The sequence below is a fragment of the Paramisgurnus dabryanus genome, chromosome 9 (genome assembly GCF_030506205.2).
Source record: "Paramisgurnus dabryanus chromosome 9, PD_genome_1.1, whole genome shotgun sequence".
NCBI classification, from domain to species: Eukaryota; Metazoa; Chordata; class Actinopteri; order Cypriniformes; family Cobitidae; genus Paramisgurnus; species Paramisgurnus dabryanus.
The window spans coordinates 36,515,977-36,536,845 of NC_133345.1; the positions used below are offsets into that span (position 1 = coordinate 36,515,977).

The 20,869-nt window shown below is 36.7% G+C and overlaps 1 protein-coding gene across 1 annotated transcript in view; it reads left to right on the top strand.

The window, feature by feature from the left end:
• Positions 1–1,171: 1,171 nt before the first annotated feature.
• sema3ab (sema domain, immunoglobulin domain (Ig), short basic domain, secreted, (semaphorin) 3Ab) overlaps positions 1,172–20,869 on the top strand; it is a 45,541-nt gene continuing 25,843 nt past the window's right edge. Inside the window, exons 1-3 of the mRNA XM_065283542.2 lie at positions 1,172–1,730; positions 13,394–13,554; positions 16,001–16,063. Coding sequence (XP_065139614.1) covers positions 1,616–1,730; positions 13,394–13,554; positions 16,001–16,063 — 339 coding nt within the window. The 5' untranslated portion in view covers positions 1,172–1,615. The remainder of the gene's footprint in view (positions 1,731–13,393; positions 13,555–16,000; positions 16,064–20,869) is intronic.

Sequence of the window (20,869 nt, forward strand, 5' to 3'; positions counted from 1 at the left end):
AAAAAAAAATCTGCCAGTGGGGTAAGCAATTTTTTTTTCTTAAACACTAAATTCATGAAAAATTCAAGAAAAATTCAAGAAAAATTAGCTTACCCCATTTGCAGATATTTTTGCTCGTTTTATGCACAAAATCACTTAAATTTTATATTTTTGGTCTAAAAACTAGACTTATTTTCTTTGGTCGTTTTGCTCATCAAGAAAAAGCATCTTAATTAAAAAAAAAATAGATATTTTTACTGAAAACAAGACAAAAATACTAAGATTTTTTTTCTTGAAAATCATTTTTTGCAGTGCATTTTGCTCATCAAGAAAAACATCTTGATTTAAGATTTTTTTTTATTTTTTACTGAAAACAAGACAAAAATACTAAGTAAGAAAGTCTTTTTTTGCAGTGTTCGTAGCTCGCAAATCTCATGCTGAAATACATCAGGATCATAAGGGTATATAGTTAAATAAAATATAACGAAATGTAAAACTATTTACTGAAGTCCTTTAAACAGCGTTCTTCCTAAACATGGAATATCATCCTTCCCGCCACACGTCTTCACCTCACGTATGGATGTTCTAAAAATAAGTGTCTGGTGCGAGGGTGGAGTTCAGCCGAATGTTTTACTGACTCCTGGGCGCCACTCAGCAGTGTCAGACATTGACCGGAAGAAATATTTTGATAGGGACAAAGTTTGTTCACATTCAAATAATGTCTTTATTTCTCCAACAAAATGTGAACAAACGTTGTCCTTGTCAAAATATGTCTTCCGGTTCACTCCTAAAAATATATGTTCTTTGCCATTTTTGGTTTTCCAATGCAGAATTTTGTTTACTTTTTATAGTCTGTACAACTTTTTTCCATTACAAAGAAGTATTGGTTCGTGGTGGATGTTGAAGGTTCTTGAACCGTATAACCTGCACCTGACAATGTCCATTTTTTGGACCTTTATCTTGTAAGAGTGTAAAGCAAGGCAATAGCTAAACAATGTTGTGTGTTTGTCTGTGTGAGAGAGAGAGAGAGAGAGAGAGAGAGAGAAAGAGAGAGAATGGGTGGTGGGATGTGGAAGTGGGAAAAATCTACCTAGAGGATCCTCAGTTTAAAGCACACCCCTCCCCTTCTCTCTCTCTTTCTTCTCTCTCTCTCTCTCTCTCTCTCTCTCTTTCAGTCTCAGCTGGTTCCTCTTTCTCCCAGTCTTTGCGCTCCTGTGACCGTGTGTGCGTGTGCTGAGCTTTGTAGAGAGAGAGAGAGAGAGAGAGAGAGAAAGCGCTCTGGGCTCCAGCGAGTTTCAGTTTAGTTTGCTCTTACGTTACTCTCAGTTGTGTTACTATTTTAAACAATCACAGAGAAAAAGTGCAAAAGCTCCAAAGGACATACAAAGCCATACGCATTGGAAAACACATTTTTAATTGAGAGACATTGGATGCGTGGAGACACAGTGGTGTGGACACTCATGATCATCTCCTGAGGCTGTGACTGCTTCACCAGGAGAGATGTGATCATTGTACGGCTCACACACATTGACTAACCCAACAACCCAAACACACCTGCTCCCTCCTCAGGTGGCGTTCAGGAGGACTGGATTGCTGAAACTGCCCGTGTTTTGTGGACTGCACGCAGCCGGCAGATATGGAGTACCTGTGGGGGTTTGTAACGTTGCTGTGGGCTCTCAGCACACCGGAGAGAGGAGCCGACGCTCAGAGGAGCAAGAGCAACGTTCCCCGTCTAAAACTCTCGTATAAAGGTTAGTGTCCATAAACACCTTCTGCTGCTGGGAATTCTGGGAGGAGGAGAAATTGATCAGTTTGATCGATTGGGAATGAGATCGGATCTTGTTAAAGTTTGATGGGGTTGGTCTGGGCTGGAGGTGTCTTCATGTGGAGAGCGTGTTTGGTTTGGGTTATATGGGTGTTTATGTTTGTGGTTGGATTTCACATTTGCATCATTTAATCATTTTGAAAGCTATTTTTAAAATATTAAAGCAAGCAAACTGGGACTTTAATTTATTTTTTTATTAGATTTTATCAATTTAATATTTTAATTTGTAAGCTTAATATTATAGTGATTTATAAGAATTGATATGGTTTATTTTATAAAGCTTGTATTGGGTACTTTCGGGTTAGACTAAAAATAAAATACTATTTTTATGGTTTTAAAATGATTTACCGGTAGCACCCAGAGATTAAGGCAATTTTAGTTTATAAACTATGAATAACTTTATTTTAACCATAATGCTTTTCTTTGTTTTACATACACGTGTAGCAAAAATTGTGTACAGTACTGTAGTTACATTACTTTTATTGCTGTAGTACAGTATGATCAGGCTGATTTAAATTAAATGATATATTTGACTTAAATAAAACTTTTTTTTTTTTTTTTTATTTGTTTAATTTATTTTATCAAGCTAATTGAAATGTTAAACTGAATACATTTTTGGTTATAGGACAAACCAGTCAAGTCGCAGCATTACACTAAAGAAACATTACTAAAACACACATAAATCAATTTACTGTAGCGTAATTCTGTAAAATTATGCATTATTGTGTTACAGATTCTGTGTCTGTTTTATCAGACGTGTGTTGTTGTTGTGTGTGGTTGAATGAGTATACTGTATAACTTCATGCACAGGTGGAAATGTTTAAATCTCTGTACAGTATTCACATGTATATCACTCCTCATGTTGTTCAGCTACATTTAGCATAAAACGCTGGCATAACTGTTTACGTTTTCTGATATCATGATTTTAAATCTGCATCTCTCACACTTTTAATGTAACTTGTTTAAGATATACTTCAATCGCAGCGGCTCTCTTGCTTCAGGACACAGATTTGCATTGGCTATTTTTAAGTAGTCTTGTTCTTGGTTTTTAATGATAAGGGCAAGCCATGCTGGTATCAGCCTTTGGGTATCTGGTTCTAGCTTCTAACAAATAAATTTATGCCATAATACTAAAAGAGTTTGTCAGTGCAAATATCATGCATTTGATCTGTCATTCACAGCATGTGCCAAATGCATAAATGTAAAATGCTCTCTTAAAATGCTGGTTGTGTAAAGTCAACCTAGAAAATGTTCATATTTGACCCAACCATCGTTTGAAACAACCCAGCATTTTTATGCATGATTATATAGTTTGTTGCTTTTTATTCTTAGTACATCTGAGACAACAGTACTGTCTGTACGCTACTGTAAATGTAATGTAGTTCACATGTAGTGTTTTTTTTCTTGTTCAATCTTTGTTGAACAATCGGATGCTTCAGTAAAAGTCAATTGTTTATAACATTTGCAGTATTCAGAGGTAATGTAGTTATAATTACAGAACAAATAATGCAATGTGGCTGTTAAACAGTTTTTAATGCCGTGATTTGTTATAATAATAAAACTTCCTAATGTGATTGCTGTTCATGATGAAGTGAGCTGTCAGGACTGGATTCACAGTGAGAGTGTTTAAATGAAAGAGCTTGTTCCACACTACCTCTGTAATTAGAGCGAGCGAGCGAGCGAGCAAGAGACAGAGAGAGAGAGAAAGAGAGAGAGGTATAACACTCGGGGCAGATGGCTGTATAAAAGTGAATCATTTCTCTGTCTGCCAGGTTTCTAATTGCAATGACAGCTTCTCATTAGCTGGTTGTTGGACGCAGAGCTGTGTATGAACCCTGGTGTGTGACTGTCAGGCAACAGACGCACTGAATCCAGCACAAACACACAAGCGCACAAACACTCAGGGTGCTTCTGAAGTACCCAGAGCTCTCATCTGCCTGAACACTGCACACCACTAACACATTCACACATACTGACACCTACAGGCGTTCGCACAGTTTGCGTGGGAAGAAACAAAAAGACACATACAGTAGAGATCAAAAGAGGTACAGAATGTGTATATTTGTTTGTGTTTATTTGTATACCTATGTGGGAGAGTGTACTGGATCTGTATCTGCAAGCTAATCTGAGCAGACTCGAAACACGGCTTGGTAAAAAGCCAAGACTGATTCTGATATCCACCAGCACCCATGCAAACCCACACACCTGTGTACATTTGTCACCACAGTCTGCCTGATTCATCTTATGCAAAATTCTCATCAATTAATCTCAGGGTTTGTGTGTCATTACTCATGGCAGAGTAATGGAGACTGTGAGGGTTTGTTATATACTGTACTTTGAATCATTGTCAAAGGACTATGAAATTCATACTTTGCGTTTCAAATGTGTACCCAGTTATGTATTTATTTGTTATAATGCCCTCACCATGATCTAAAATGGCTTTTTTATAAGGGTCAATTATAAGGGTCAATTTCACGTATGATTTGACATTAGATCATATTTTTAAATAGATGACATAGGTGAATACACGTTATAAAATGTATTGGTTATTGTTAATTTATGATACCTAAAGTAATTTAAATATATTAAAGTGTTATTTAATAATTTATTATTGTTAGATGGAAAAATCAAACTGGGACTTTTGGTCTCATAAGTATAAATCCTGGTTTGACTTGAATAACCCTGGCAAATTATGAATATTATATTTAACATAATGGGTGCTGTTTAAACATTTTAATAATAATTTAATTATCAATTTTTTCACTTGGTAATTTTTTAAAACAATTTTGCCCGAACTACACTACAGTATATATATATATATCAGTGTTTCGCTGGTGAATGTATAAACAGCCTGCACCCTACCGACGTTTTAAACTAACCCGCCCGCAACTGGGACCACAAAAAAATAAAAAATAAATATTGTACCCGACCCACATTTTTCAAAAGTAGTAATTGTTTAAAATAGTTAATTGCCATCTTTATTTCAAACGACCCGACCGCTACCATTAAATTTTTTTTTTTGGATGACTCGTAACCGCGGGTAATCACGGGTGACCGCAGGCACCCACTCATTTCGGATCAACCCGCGCATCACTGATTATTATTTAATTATTTACCAAAATCACAAATGTAAAATTACTTACTGTGGGTTCACACAAGACGCGAGTTCAACGATTTGTGCGAGTAGATTACATAAAAAGTCAATGCAAAGACGCAATCAGACGCGTCCTCGCGTGGGGCGATGCAAATGACGCGAAAACACATGCCATTCGCCTCAAACGCGTCTTCATCCAAGTTGAAAATATTCAAGTTAAATCCCGCGAGTAATGCCCAATTTATAGTTGTGCATAAACTACGTAGCTACGCAGTAGGTTATACGTAGTCTGTGCAAGCTCTGCGTAGCCTGACGTGCACCTCGCAAAAATTGTAACAGTGTGTCAGTTCTACGTGGACCGTAAGCGCTGTGATTGGTCTAAAAGAACCCTTCCCATCAGGGAAAAAAACTGCGTCATAGGTATTTCAGTTTGCGCCGTTGAGAACAAAGATGAGCCAGTGATTTAGCTGAAACTGCAACAAAAGTCGCTGTTTATTTACTTCCATCAATGCGGGTCTTCTTAAATCATACACAACACGTTGCTGATTATTCTTCATTTGTGTGTTTACTTGCCAAGCTGCTTCTTCATTAGGGATTTTAAGCAACAGCTGGGAATGGAACGGCTATGGCGACCAGAAGATCAGCTGTTCTCCCGTAGTAGACCGTTACAGTAGAACGTCGCAAATTAGCAGTTAAATTCGCGCATGCGCAATACAACGTCAGAATGCTGTTGCCGTTCCACCAGAGGCTGTTGCTTAAAGTACCTATTTACGGTCACGCTGCTACTGTGGTTACACACATGGATATTGCCTACCAGCGCGGTCAGCGCGCGCGTTTGCCCGTCGACGATGACGACGCAAAAGTATAAATGAAAACCGACGCGGAACCTAAGCCATAGGACCTACGCACAACTATAACAAGCCCTTAATGCCCAAATTATAGTTGTGTTTAAGCTCTACGCAATAGCTTCGCCGTAGGTTATCTGTAACCTGTGCGTAGCCTGATGTGTCCTCGACAAATTTTTAACAGCGCGTCAGTTCTAAGCGGACCGTAAGTGCTGTGATTGGCCCACCTGAACCCCCTCCCGTCAGGGAAAAGACGGTCATGCTGCTACTGTGGTTACACACGTGGAAACTGCCTACCAGCGGTCGGCGCATGTGTTTGCACGTCGAAGATGACCCAAAAGCACAAATGAAAACCGATGCGGAACCTAGGCCGTAGGACCTACACAAAACTATAACGAGCTCTTAACGCGATGCCACACGTTTGGTGTGTATGTAGCATTACCAATTTTTGCTTTGTCATTTCAATTTCATGTTAAAGAAAATGCAGCATTTTTGTCAAATCAACATATGTTACTTTAACTAAAAAAATTAAGTTAAACAATTTCAACTTGTTTTTTTAAGTTATGTCAATTTATCACAGATAAAAAACCTTAAATAGTACGTTGAATTGACTTGCAACTCTTGAATACTATTAGTCTGCAAACCTGATAGTCCTATCCCACACTTCAAATGTTCAAAACACTATAGACAGGTTTTTCTTCCTGATAAGAAATATTTAATAGACTCTCAATGGTATTATCTAATGCAGTAATATTAAATGCTTGCAGTTAAATGAAAACACATTCTTATAATGTAAATGTTGATGTGGAGGAACCAAGCAAGCTTAGCCATCTAAATGTCTAGCACAGTCTGTAAATTATATTTTTATAAATATTATAAATATGCATACACATATATGACACATAAATATTTCCATCAGCAGAATGATGAACCTTCATGGGTGTGCTGGGAGGAAACCTATAAGGAAGTCCTAACCGAGGGCTGGTATATCTCACAGGGGCGGATCAATATCCCATCTGAGCCCATAGTTCCCAGGGCAGGTTAACAATAACACCCTTAAATAAATATCAACCTGTGGAAAGACAGCCAGAACGAGAGAAAGGTTGTGGCCACATATGTTATCTCAAATTAGTCTTTCAGTTAGACAAGAACAATCTTTACGCAAGATTGGCTACCTCACAGTACGTGTTTTTCTCTGAGGTGATTTGTATGCCGGATAAATGTTTTGGGTGCATTCTGGGGTGAAAGATTTAAGACATAATCTCATGAAGAAACAGGAGACGTTTTATTTCACTTTAATTAAGCTTTTAATCCACAAACACGCCAAGAATCTGGTGTTGGGTTGCATTTGCAGCATGTGAACTCTTTGTATCCTTTTCAGAAATAAAACCACAGCGAGCACACAATCCTAAAACAATAGTCTGCCAAATTCCTGTGAAATGGAAAATATTGTTTCCTGAATATAGTTTTTCTTTGGGAAGATAAAAACACACACTGATTTGATATCAGATATTTGATCACCATAAAATGGCCCATGAACTATGCAGAAAGGGCAAACGATAATTTTAAACGAAATATTCAGAAGATTTGGTTAGAGAGATCTGCATGCTGTAGTGAATGGAAAGAGGTGAGATTGGATAACACTTGTGTGTCATCTGCCCACACACAAACACACACATGTGCCCTGCAGTGCAGTATGTAGGGTAGGGGAGTTTATTTTTATCAGCCTCAGATGGGACCATACTTCAGCTTCCAACGTTTTCCTCTCTCAAATGTTTTTCCACAATAATAGATCAAGAGAAAAGTGGTTTGAAGAGGCTGATGTCAAAATGATTTCTTTTCTTGTTTATACTGTAAGTCTCTCCATCCTCTCCTCTCTTGGTGTAGGTCTGTTTGTGAGCCTGTGTAAATCTGTCAGCTTCAGATTATCAGCATGTCTAAAGCCGTTTTCTTCCTGTGTGACGGCCGGTTTCCACTGTGTTGCGGTTGTGATTACTCACAATGCCAGGCAGAAGCCACCATATGCTTTCTTTTACATTTCTGAATTTCACACAAAATGTATATTTTTATATGTATCCTGCTTAATATAATGATAAAACTCACAATATTGCAGATTGCAGGATTACTTGGTAAGGATACTACAGTGTCAGCCTGATGTCATGTGAATTTTACGAGTTGGCTAATTTGCATGAAGCGAGCAACAATAAAACCCCACCCTGCCCCAACCCCAACATCACAGAGCGAAAGCAAATCATATAAAAATGCACAGATTAATACCAATGAGTCACCTCTTAAAATACATACAAATTGCGTATGAGATTGCCTTGCACATTGTTAGGTTTTATCATTTGTTCTTAATGCATGCATGATGTGCATGCATATACAATTTTATTTTAGTTTCCTCAAAATGTTAGTTTACCCCAAAATTTTTATTTTATCGTAAATCACTTATCCCTATGTCGTTCCAAACCACTAAGGCAAAAAACATTTTTAGATATTTTTGATGAAAACCGTGACCCATAGACTGCAGTTTGATTTTCACAATCAAGCCCAGGAAGGAATGAAATATGCTGCCGACGTGACCTGCTGACATAATTGCAAAAAAGTGTTCTTGTCACATTATAATATTATTATTGAACTACTGGACCTCTTTAGCAATGTATTTAATTTGGTTAACACGGTAAAATATAATTAGTTGATTTTACTTAAAATAAAAAAAATAAACTGATTGCCTCGAATTTAAAGGCACACCGCGAAAATTCTTGGCCACTAGGGGGCGCTAGACATGTCTTTTTCACGCCTAGCGCCCCTAGAGGGCACAAGCGCCGCAGCACTGTCGCAAAGGAAAAGAACTGGCCAACCTTAAAACTTAACTAAAAACTAAACCTTTAAAACGCTAAACGATCAACATTTTGAGGCATCAGGGAGAAACGCAGTCATGTTACAACTTTCTGATGAGGAACTCGTGGCAGAAGCCATTTCTCAATCTGAAGGTTGCAGCCTCCGGATGTCGTATTTCTAAGCTGCATACGTCATCAAGACTGTCTTATTTGAGAATACTAACAATTATAAAGTTGACTATTATACTTAGTTAATCATAAATTGTTGCAGTATGCTTATGATTTGCGAATGTAATGCTCAGTTTACCTCAATAAACCAGGCTTGATGACGTATGCAGCCTGCATATTTGACATCCGGGGGCTGCAGCCTTCCAATTGAGAAACGATCAGAAGTATTTCCTTGCCTTTTTCGAAACAAATATTGTTGCATTGTTCCTCTCTCCCTCGCCACCAGGATTTTCCGCAATGGCGCTCGTGTTTCCTCTCTTCTGTGTGAAAATTTTCGCTCCAAATCCAAGTAAACCGATGTGTTATGGTCTGCCACTTTGTAATACGTCACGCGAGTGACAGCGGAACACAGCAAATGAGAAAGAGAGAAGAGAGAAACGCTCGGATCTGATTGGTGAATGAATAGGGTTTGGTTTTACACTGTGTGAGTTAGAGCAAGTTGGACTGCTATAGCATCCTGTATTGTAATGTAAATACCAGTAAAAGAAAGGAAAATACATGAACACGTGAATGCAGCATCTGAATACAGGGAACTATATGCAAGATAATCGCCTTCATTTATAAAGAAGATTGCATTTATTTATGAATCAAGATCGTGAGTTTATATAAAAAATTGCCTTAAAGGAGAATCAAACCCAGGTTGCCCATGTCATAGGTCCGTGACACTAACACAGTGCCACAAAGTCACATAATAGAAGATGCTCTCTACACTCGTTAAGTTGCCTCCAGCAAGTCAGCTTGCCATGTTGAAACCCATTGGCTCTCGTGACCACATCATGCTTTAATGTTCTGGTTTATGTATTTATAAGATCTGACTATGTGGTTCGTGTTCACAGAGTTCTTCTTATAAAGTTATCTCATGGCTTCAGTTCACAAGGTTTGCAACACGAGTATTGGTAATACTTGTATATTGGTTAATTTGTGCCATAAAAACCTGTGACTGTTTAAAACTTAACCACGGGCTTTAATAAGTGACTGGAAGCTAGACATAACACATATCTGTACATCATCATAAGCTGCTCACACAAAGAACAATTTATTAGGCTGTTATTTTTGGAGGACTGTCTCTGTTCACTATAGTGTTTTTAGGTGATCTACTAAGGGTCTGTGAGAATTACAGGTCATGTGTTGCAGTATTCATTTAAACGGTAACATCACAAACCTGCCATAAATTGTACCGTTAAAGTATTTATATTACACCCTTACAAGTAGTACATGACTGATGACTGATGTATGTACCTGTTGTCAATTTGTGACACTTTTACCATGCAGCTAGTTCATGAACCACAAGATTAGTTGGAAACGTTGTGTTCTCAAATGGTATTTGATTTCTAAATCTAAGAACATACACTTTTCCCACGCCAACTTGATAATAGCTTGTCAACACACACTGACAAATACACACACACAACGAGCAACTAGTCTACCATTTACATGACGTTCTACCTTTGGTATCTTCGGTTTTAAAACCCCAGCAACAGACTGGATCAAAACAGAGGTGTTTTTACTAAAGACTTATGCGAAAGTTACAATGAACATAGTTTTATCTGTTTACTGGGACATGAGGATGACAGATTTATTGTTTTACAAATGACACATGCAACTAGAAAGCACAAGGCAGCATTGTAATGACATTATTTTTTCACATTTCTATATATCCACAAAACTCTTTTCAAGTTTTAGTGTAACTTCTGGGGATAATTTTGTCAATTAAGCTAAAACCCTGCACATGTCTGTCTGTCTGTCTGTCTGCCTCTTCGTCTGACTAAATCAACTTACTTAGGTTAAGCTTTGGTACCAACACTTCCACAGAAAAATATTTCACCATTGTTGATTTGTTTGCAATATTTCTTATTCATATTTAGTTTGTTATGTGTGCATACATATAGAGAGTATTTTGCATGTGTGTTGTGCTGTAAAAACTGCTGTATGTGTGTGCCTGCTGTTTTAATTGGACCTCTTTACAGCACAAGTGCATTACGCAAGTAAACACTTGACCATTCAATGACACCATACTTGATGTTACACACTCATACCCACACTCCAAAACATCAAACAAGTGAATCTACACCTACAAAAGAAAGTGATTATAGTATAGAGTACTATGACATTGATAAAAAAGACAATATGTGATGAGGAGTCAGAGGTCTTCATAATACAATGACATGCATTCAGGACCACCGGGAAAACAAGGGTGTTTAAAAGGTCCTTGGTAGAAAAACCATTTTTTTGGTTTCTTAAAGAAACTTTAAAATTCTTAAATCAAGATGTATTTTCTTGATGAGCAAAATGACCTAAGAAAATAAGCCTAGTTTTTAGAAAAAAAATACAACATAAAATTTAAGTGAATTTGTGCAAGCAAAAAAATTATAAAAATCTGCCAACGGGATATGAAAAAATTAAACACTTAATTAAAAAAAAATCAAGAAAATTTTCTTACCCCATTGGCAAATTTTTTTTGCTTGTTTTATGCACAAAATCACTTACATTTGATATTTTTGGTCTAAAAACTATAGACTTATTTTCTTGGGTCTTTTTGCTCATAAAGAAAAAGCCTCTTTTTTACGCATTTTTAGATATTTTTACTGAAAACAGGACAAAAATACTAAGAACATTTTTTCTTTAAAATATTTTTTTTGCAGTGTATAACCTGAATGCAAAGTCACTTTGGATAAAAGTGTCTGCCAAATGCGTAACTGTTATGCTGCATTCACACCGAACCCGAATAAATCGTCTGCCGAGAATTATTTCAATGTTAAGCCAATGTAAAGGAGGTCTCGTGGCGCGAATAAGAAATTTAGCATGGCGCGGTAGACACGAATCCCTGCTTCATTCGCGCGTAGGATGCGAATTGACGTGTGAATGAAGCGAATTGACCGTTGCAGCGGGAGACGTGCGAGTTTGGCGGAAAACCTTGCCACGTTAACCAATCAGGAGCTTGCTCTAGTAGTGATGTGATTACAGGAAGCAACCAGAGTCGCAGAAGCCCCTCCCATGACGCAATTTCCGTGTGAATGAAGCAAGTAAATTCAAAATAGAAAAATTTTTGCCACCTCTACCGCGTTTGGTGTGAACGCAGCATTAAAGTGAAATGAACTTATGCCATTTTAAAATAAAACAAAAAATATCTGGTTAAAGGAGGTGCATTTAAAGAGACACTGTTTTGTCTTTAACTCTGTCTGTGAGCACTGAAATGATGGTGAGACAAATTCTTGGTGTTTGGAGTCTGTTTAAGTATTGAAAAGGCATTTAGAGGGTTTTTAATGCCAAACAGAAACATCACAACTACTGAAAACAAAAGTGAAATACTCTAAGATCCTGATTCCTAACTTTTTTACTCTTTTCTTTATCTTGTTTTTATTTCTCCTCTATTACACTTTACCCACATCATCTTACCTCCCTTAGTCTTCTCTTTCACTTGTTTTACTCTCTACTATCTCTCTTGATGTCTTCATTCATTACATCATTCATTCATCCATCCCTCCATGCATCCATCACTCCATGCATCCATCCCTCCATGCATCCATCCATCCATCCATCCATCCATGCATCCATCCATAAAGCTCCTTCAGTTGACGTCACGCAGCTTAAACTCCGCCCTTTTGACAGGCATTAGCATTGAACGCTGTAGCATTGGTATTGATAGTGGTTGAACAATAATTTTAAACCAGATAAATTACAAACCTAACTATTTCAACATGTTGTATTAGGATTTTATGGTTAATAGTAACCCTGAAATGACATGAAAGACTTTAAAATGTGGAGAATAACTGGGCTGATACACTATAAAAGGCATTATAGGGATCTGTTATATTTCATCTATTAAGTTTTTTGGGATGTAGGTATAAGTATCTTTTGACTTAAAGTTCACAGTGAACTCCTGCTGGCGCCATTTATTTCATATATTCTCCCAGCTGTCCTTGCCCGCCTGCCTGTATGGATAAATAGTACATTGTGAAGCTTATAAATGGTTTTGAATGCATCTGATTTGTTGGCCAGTGTAAACCCACCCTGTGTGTCTGTGTGTGTGGGGTGGGAGTGTGGATTAATGTGGATTAATATTGCGGTGATCCGTCTGGAGTTTAGTGGAGGTTAGGTTTGGCTGGATAAATCCACAGGCTAGAGTAAAGCAGGAGTAACCTGACTCTGTCTCCATCATTTGAATTATGGGTTATAAGGGTTTGGCGTCATTAAGATCTATGGAGCGTAAATGACACAGAGTTATAAAGACAAGCAAATATCTCACTCCATGTTCCTCTTGTGCCTTGAAGTGCCTATGTGTATCTGAAAACACAACGTTCTCAGCTTTACTCTTGCCAAAACCAAACTCGCACACTTCTCAAACTAGAGAGAGAGAAATGCAATGGCTGATTTTATATGTCCGTGTCAGCGTTATTATAATTCATATTGAAAATGAGGTCGGAAAACATTTTTTATTTTATTTTACAGACCAATTTCAAAAGCTCAGCATGTGTAGGTAAATTATGTAATTTTTCTGTCAGTGTTCGCTTTTGAAGTTTTTGGGAGCTATAATTTATTTATACTATACATTCATAAAATGCTTTTCACTTTGTCCCCACAGAAATGTTGGAGTCGAACAACTTGCAGACTTTCAACGGATTGTCCAATAGTTCAGCCTATCACACGTTATTATTGGATGAGGAAAGAGGACGGCTCTTTGTGGGGGCTAAAGACCACGTCCTGTCCTTTGACTTAATCGACATTAGCATGGACCAACAACTAGTAAGAATTTTTTTTATCAAAATAATGCTAAATCAATTAACACACAGGCTTTTAATGCATACTACATTTACTGTACCCGAGTACGTTTGACCCCAAAGTATAGTTTGTTTGGCTAGTGTGATCGCTCTGTTGGGTTGATTATAGCCTACTTATCTGGACCGAACCGTACCCAAGTGTGATTGTCCCCCCTTTCCTTCATTACAGCTAGTAATAAAAATCTCTCCACATTCAACTACATATACTTGTGCTCACATATCAGAATGTTTATCTTTTAGTGACAGCTTTTCTGTGTCAGTTTCAGGTATTGGTTACTCAATTGTTTTTCCTATTTGTAAACCACTGTCACTTAGATTTGGGGTTTGGGTTAGGATGTCACTTTAACTATTGGTTTATACTATTTGTTTCCGGATTTTTAAACAATTGTCGTCTGACATTTAGGTTAGCGTTGGGTTTGGGTTAGGATGTCATTTTATATAACAGAAAGTCGTTCTAACCCCAAACCCAAGAGACAATGGTTAGAAAATTGAGTAATCAATATGTGAAATTGACACGGAAAAGAAAGTCTGTGGTATGAACACGGAAAAATGCGGAGATCCTTGACAATGACACGGATAAATAAGCAAAATATTCTGTGACTATAAAATGGAAATTCATGAGATCAGGGTGAATATACACTGCAAAAAATGATTGTGAAGAAAAACTTTTCTTAGTATTTTTGTCTTGTTTTCAGTAAAAATATTAAAAAATTCTTGAATTAAGATGCTTTTTCTTGATGAGCAAAATGACCCCAGAAAATAAGTCTAGTTTTAATACCAAAAATATCAAATTTAAGTGATTTTGTGCATAAAACAAGCAAAAAAAATCTGCCAATGGGGTAAGTAAAAAAATCTTGAACATTTTTCTTAAACACTAAATTCAAGAAAAAAACTAGAAAAAAATTCCTTACCCTATTGGCAGATTTTTTTTGCTTGTTTTATGTACAAAATCACTTACATTTGATATTTTTGGTCTAAAAACTAGATTTATTTTCTTGGGTCGTTTTGTTCATCAAGAAAAAGCATCTCAATTTTAAGAATTTTTAGATATTTGTACTGAAAACAAGACAAAAATACAAATGAAGAAAGTCATTTTTTGCGTTGTATGAGTGCACCCTAGTTGTTGGATGACTAGTCAGTCATGCTGACCCGTCTCTTTGTTAAAAATACTGAAAATTACAGTAGATGTTACAATTTAGAAAGCATATTTCTGTAAATTGTAAATGTGACCCTGTCTGTGAAATTTAGGCTAAAGTCTTACAATCTAATGATGAGATTTGGAGCATCAAAGATTCAATCTATGACATAACCTTACTCAGTCAATATTAAATATAGGTTATATTTTCACAGACTGTTTACATTATGATTTTTTGTGGAAAACAGTTAATCACGAGAAAAAAACAATTAGGTGGGTTTTCTCAGTCTGGGTCACTAATTGTCATGTTTTGGCTGCTACACATAGTTTGACAAAGTTTCTCTTTGTCTTTTCTCTGTCTCACCCATGCACATTTAAGGACACATGGGGATCTGTTTCCACTGTGCAGTGTATGAATATTTCAGAGTAAATCTGTCTCACTGATCACATTGAGTTTAGCTGAGAGCTGCTCTCCATTCACCTGGATAAATAATGAACTAAATACATAGCAGACAGAATAAAACTGCAGCCCAATGTAGCATCCATACAACCAAGCGACAACACTGTGCAATGAGGTCATAAATGTTTATGTAAGTTATGTCAGCAAAGCCTTTAGTACATTACTGCTGAATTATATTGCTCCATTGTTGCTGTTCTAACTTAATTAATGGGTGTAACCTACTTGAGCGATGTTACGTTTTATTGCAGCATTTGTTCCTACACGTGCATTCATTTTATATGAAGAACAAGTTTCCATTCTCAAGAAAGGAGAAATTTCAATTTGGCAAGTTTGTCACACTGTAAAGGAAAAAAATGGGTCAACATATTTGTACGGTTGATGTCCTAGGGTCTGAGGAAGGTCAAATAAAATTTTGTTTCAATGTCCGAAGGCAGAATATTCAATCCAGCACAAACCGTTGGCGAATTGAATTTCACTCTCACAGACACACAGTTTATCTGATGAGGATTTTGTTTCACACGTTCACATGAGACAGGAGTTACAGCTCCATTTCAACACCTTAACTCACAGGCACCACACGAGAACTTGCTGGGACCGCAGACCTTAACAAGCTCACTAATATAATATCATTAGTCTTTTCACCCCGAACATGGTTTGTACGGCTGCCACAATGCGGCTGGAAAGTTGTTTGGCTCATTTGAATAGCTAATCCTGATAGTAATATCTGAAGTATAAATCCCAAGCCAAAGCAAAGATTTTTATTTTAAAAGCAAACAAAACTAAGTCTCTCTCTCTTTCTCACTCTCTCTATGGTAGATAGCTTGGCCACCATCAACTTCTCGACGAGATGAATGCAAGTGGGCTGGTAAGGACGTCCAGGTATGTTTCATTCTTTTACTTTTACTCTTCTTCTCATTTTCTTTTGCCTGTCCTTTATGCAACCCTTAGATGACCCCATTAACAGCAGTACCGTTTCACTTATGCAGTTTCACTTCACCCTGGTCTTTTTTATCAGAAACACTTCTCTTTATACCACCTGTTTTATGTGTACACGGCGAAAAATGATTTTCAAGAAAAACAATTCTTAGTATTTTTGTCTTGTTTTCAGATAAAATATCTAAAAATTCTTAAATTAAGATGCTTTTTCTTGATGAGCCAAACAACCCAACAAAATAAATCTAGTTTTTAGACCAAACATCAAATTTAAGTGATGTTGTGCATAAAACAAGCAAAAAAAAAAAAATCTGCCAATGGTGTAAGCAAAAAAATCTTGAACATTTTTCTTAAACACTAAATTCAAGAAATATTCAAGAAAAATGTGCTTAGCCCATTGGCAGATTTTTTTGCTTGTTTTATGCACAAAATCACTTAAAATTTATATTTTTGGTCTAAAACTAGACTTATTTTCTTGGGTTGTTTTGCTCATCATGAAAATACATCTTAATTTAAGAATTTTTAGATATTTCTACTAAAAAACAAGACAAAAATTCTGAGTAAGAAATTCAGTTTTTTAAAACAAATTGCCAACAATTGGTTCCCTTACTGCAAAAAAATGTTTTTCTTACTTGAAAAAATATCTAAAAATTCTTAAATTAAGATGTATTTTCTTAATGAGTAAAATTACCTAGAAAAATAAGTCTCTTTTTAGACAAAAAATGTAAACTTTAGGTAAATTAGTGCTAATGGAATAAGAAAAATGTTCTTGAAATAAGTTTACTTTTTTCATAAACACTTAATTCAAGAAAAATTTTCTTATTCCATTGGAAGATTTTTTTTTTTTTTTTTTTGCTTGTTTAAGCACAAATTCACTTAAATTTGATATGTTTAGTCTAAAAACTAGACTTATTTCTTAGGTCATTTGCTCATCAAGAAAATACATCTTGATTTAAGAATTTTAAGGTATTTCTACTGAAAAAAGACAAAAATACTAGTAAGAAAGTCATTTTTTGCAGTGTGCCTGGGACCATTTTTTAGTTTAATCAAATTTGCTGTGCAAGTACTTTATTTTATTTTTTTACTACACTGTAAAAAATACTTTGCTACCTCAAAATTTTTTGCTAAATCAACTCAGATTTACAAGTCATGTCAACAGAGATGAGTTGTCACAACTTATAAAATATAGTTGAGAAAAGTCAACTTAATTTTATTAGTTATAACAACTCACCTGTAGTTATAACAACTCATCTCTAGTCAAGATAACTAATAGTAAGTTAAAATGACTTGTAAATCCGAGTTGATTCAACAAAAAATTTAAGGCAGCAAAGTATTTTTTACAGTGTAGTGATGAGTTGCAATAACTAAAATCTGTACTTATCAGAAGGTAAAAACCCACTGACCTTTGTGCGTTGGTAAAGTTGACACTCTCATTCATCAAAACAGGTCATGAATACTACATTAAGACCATAATGTAGCCATAATGTAAGCATGGATGGTCATATACAATACAGTATATGTTCTTGTGTTTAATGTGGACAGCCAGTTTACATTTCTCTTTCTTTAGAGAGTGAGAGATTGGCGTTGAAATGTAGGATTACTGTATAATGCATCTGTTTCTTTTATTACGCTAAGTGCAATGAAAACATGGCTTCACATGAAATGTACCCTTTAATGAAAAGGAATTAATGTAATATTTGAGATGGATCCAAAAACAAGACAAGATTTCTTTTAAACCGAAACATCTCAACCTCGAGTGGGTAACGCTATGCTTGTCTGTCAACCATAGTTTGCTTTCACAAGCAAAGTCAAGAGTTTCTCCCGCAAGACGAGCTTAACACACGTCAAAGAATGAGTGAATAGAAACAAAATCACTGAATTGTGGGACAGCGGCGTACAAACACTTTTTCAAGCGTAACTACCATTTGCTCTCGCACATACTGCCCAAGGCATCGCCTCGAAATATAAAGCCATGGCAACCGGCCCTTGTCCTGTTAGCATCATAAAGAACTATAAGGCTCGTTGGCTCTCAATGGCGCTTATTTGAATCGCAATAAAACGCATTGTGCGTGATTTCGATGTAAACATGGTCTCGCTGAATGGTGGGCTGCTCTGTGAAAGATGGCTTTTATGTGAAGTGAGGGATATTGCTGAATAGAGACAGATTGACTGAAGCTTGTTCTGCTCAAAGAGAGGTTGACTCAAACTTGTTTGAAGTGAAGTGGCACAATGTCTATTTAGGGCCTTTTTGAGGGCATATGAAGACAGAAACGGCTGACCCCATTGAAGGGTCTCAGCTGCAATTTGTTAGAAACAAAGAGAAAGTGAGATCAATGCTCATTGAATTCAAGTCTTCACAAAAACCTCCATTCATGTTGGTGGCAGTGTCGTAAGTTAGACAATAGGTCTGCCTAGAAATCTCTAGGTGCAGATGTTGAGTTATTTAGCATGGATAGATAAAAATACTTTTATTTATCTAAATTACAGTTTTTCTGAATTGCTAAAACACTAAACCCCAATCTCTGAACCAAATTCATAGTGGCCTAAACCCATTTGTCAAATCATGCACTCTTTTTGCAAAATTCTAAACACAAACTTCTCACTAAAACACACATTTCACAGTGCAATGCACTTGTTTTATAAATGCAGGCAGGCAAAAGTTGAACACAACTAAAACACCGTTATCATCGAGTAAACACAACAACTCAAAATTCTACACACTTTTAACTAATTGGGCTCTATTTTAACGATCTGAAACGCAAGTGCGAAGCGCAACGCGCAAGTGACTTTGTGGGCGGATCTTGGGCGCTGTTGCTATTTTCCCGGCGTGAGAAATAACTCTTGCGCCGGGCGCAAATCAATAAGAGGTTGGTCTGAAGTAGGTTCATTATTCAGAGGTGTGGTTTGGGCGTAACGTCAAATAAACCAATCAGAACGCTAGCCAACATTCCCTTTAAACGCAAGGGCGCAAGTTCCATGGCGGGTTGCTATTATTATGACGGATTTACCAGGCGCACGCCAGGAGCGGTTTACAGCCGAGGAGACCCACGTTCTTGTACGGGGGAATCCCACGCTTGCCAGCATAAATCGGGCACGCCGTGTAACGGGAGGTGGATCTGCCTCAGGACTTGACGCCAGCAGAGGACATCGCTGCGTCCACCCTCACCGCTGAAAGGGTTTGGGGGCTTTGAAATCGGACCCAAGAAACGCAAGCAAGGTCCAACCACAAAGTACTCTTACAAATCAAGTTCATATACATTAAGGTTTCTTATGAAAACATTTTAACTATTATTTACATAAAATAAACGTAATACAGCCACACAACAAAGTTATGAAAATATTTTAATCGTTATTTGCATGAGAATAAATAAAAAATATCACCACAATGCTCACCACTATGATTCCCCTTATCTCGTGTATTAATATTTTTAAGTGTAACAATTTATGATTTGCAAAAATAACTGTTGCATCTGTGTAGATTAGATAAGCAAAGTGTATGCGCGTTGTGCACGCTATACATTATGGTCAAGCATGCGCCCTTAAAATAGCATAATGAACCACGCGCAACGCGCCACTGACTTTAGACTAGTTTTTTTTGGTTAGTAGCGCAATTGTTTTTTGAAACTGCAAAATAGCATAAGAGATGGTTTGCGCCGCAACACGCCTCCTTTTTGCGCTGAACCGCCCAGGGAGCGCAAGTTCATTCCCTAGTTTGCTGACGTGCATCTGTGGAGGGAAAAACCCCGCTGTGCGCCGGCGCAAAATACGAATGATACATGCGTCACTGACAAAGTCAATTGCGCTGGGTGCAAGATAGGGCCCATGGTATTTTTTACCAATTGTGTGATTTGGAAACAGTCTGAGAGGCAGATGAAGAGTATGAGGAAGAAAAGGACACCAGAGACGATGCAATTGGCAAAATTTGCAGTTGGATTGCTGACTTTTTACAAAATACAAGTGCTGCTTACAGTAACATTGAAAACTTACTATTACTTGCAGTACTTACAGTAAAGTATTCGCTACATTCACTGAACTAAACTTGTGATTACAGTAATAGAGATTTTTAACAGTATGTGTTGTTATGTACAATAAACAAGTATTTTTCTGTAAGCAGATCTCCTGGATGTTGTGTTTTCCATTTTTTAAGGTAGTGTCTAATGGATGCTTGTAGTGTTTTATATTATAGACTTATGTGTGTATGATTTGAAAGCTTAGTTTGATTTTGAGTACAAGTGAAATGTTTTTGAAGGAATTGTTTGATTTTGCTAGAAGAGTCAGGGGTTCTGTGAATTTTGTTTAAAATTGGGATTTGTGTTTAAGGTTTTGAGAAAATGAGTGATGGTTTCAAAAAATGTGTTTTAGCAATTCAGAAAAACTGTAAAACTCAGTTAAGCATTTTATTGAAATTCAACTATAGTTTTACTGTAGCAAGTGTAGTAACCTTGTTTTTTTTATATCAAACCTAGCAAAACATCTGCCTTTTTCTTTAACAAAGCAAAAATTAACTTTATTTTGTGTAAAAGTCATTGTATCCAACCAAGCTTAAACCTGCTAATGTCTTACATCCCATATGCAAATGAACCATGCATTTTACTATAAATGAAACAGAAAACTATGATTACTACACTGTAAAAAAAAACTTTGCTGCCTTAAAAATTTTTGTTTAATCAACTCAGATCAGGCACGTGCACACATAGACATCAAAGGGGGCTTGAGCACCTGCCCTTTTTATTCCTGGAGAAAAAGTGCCCT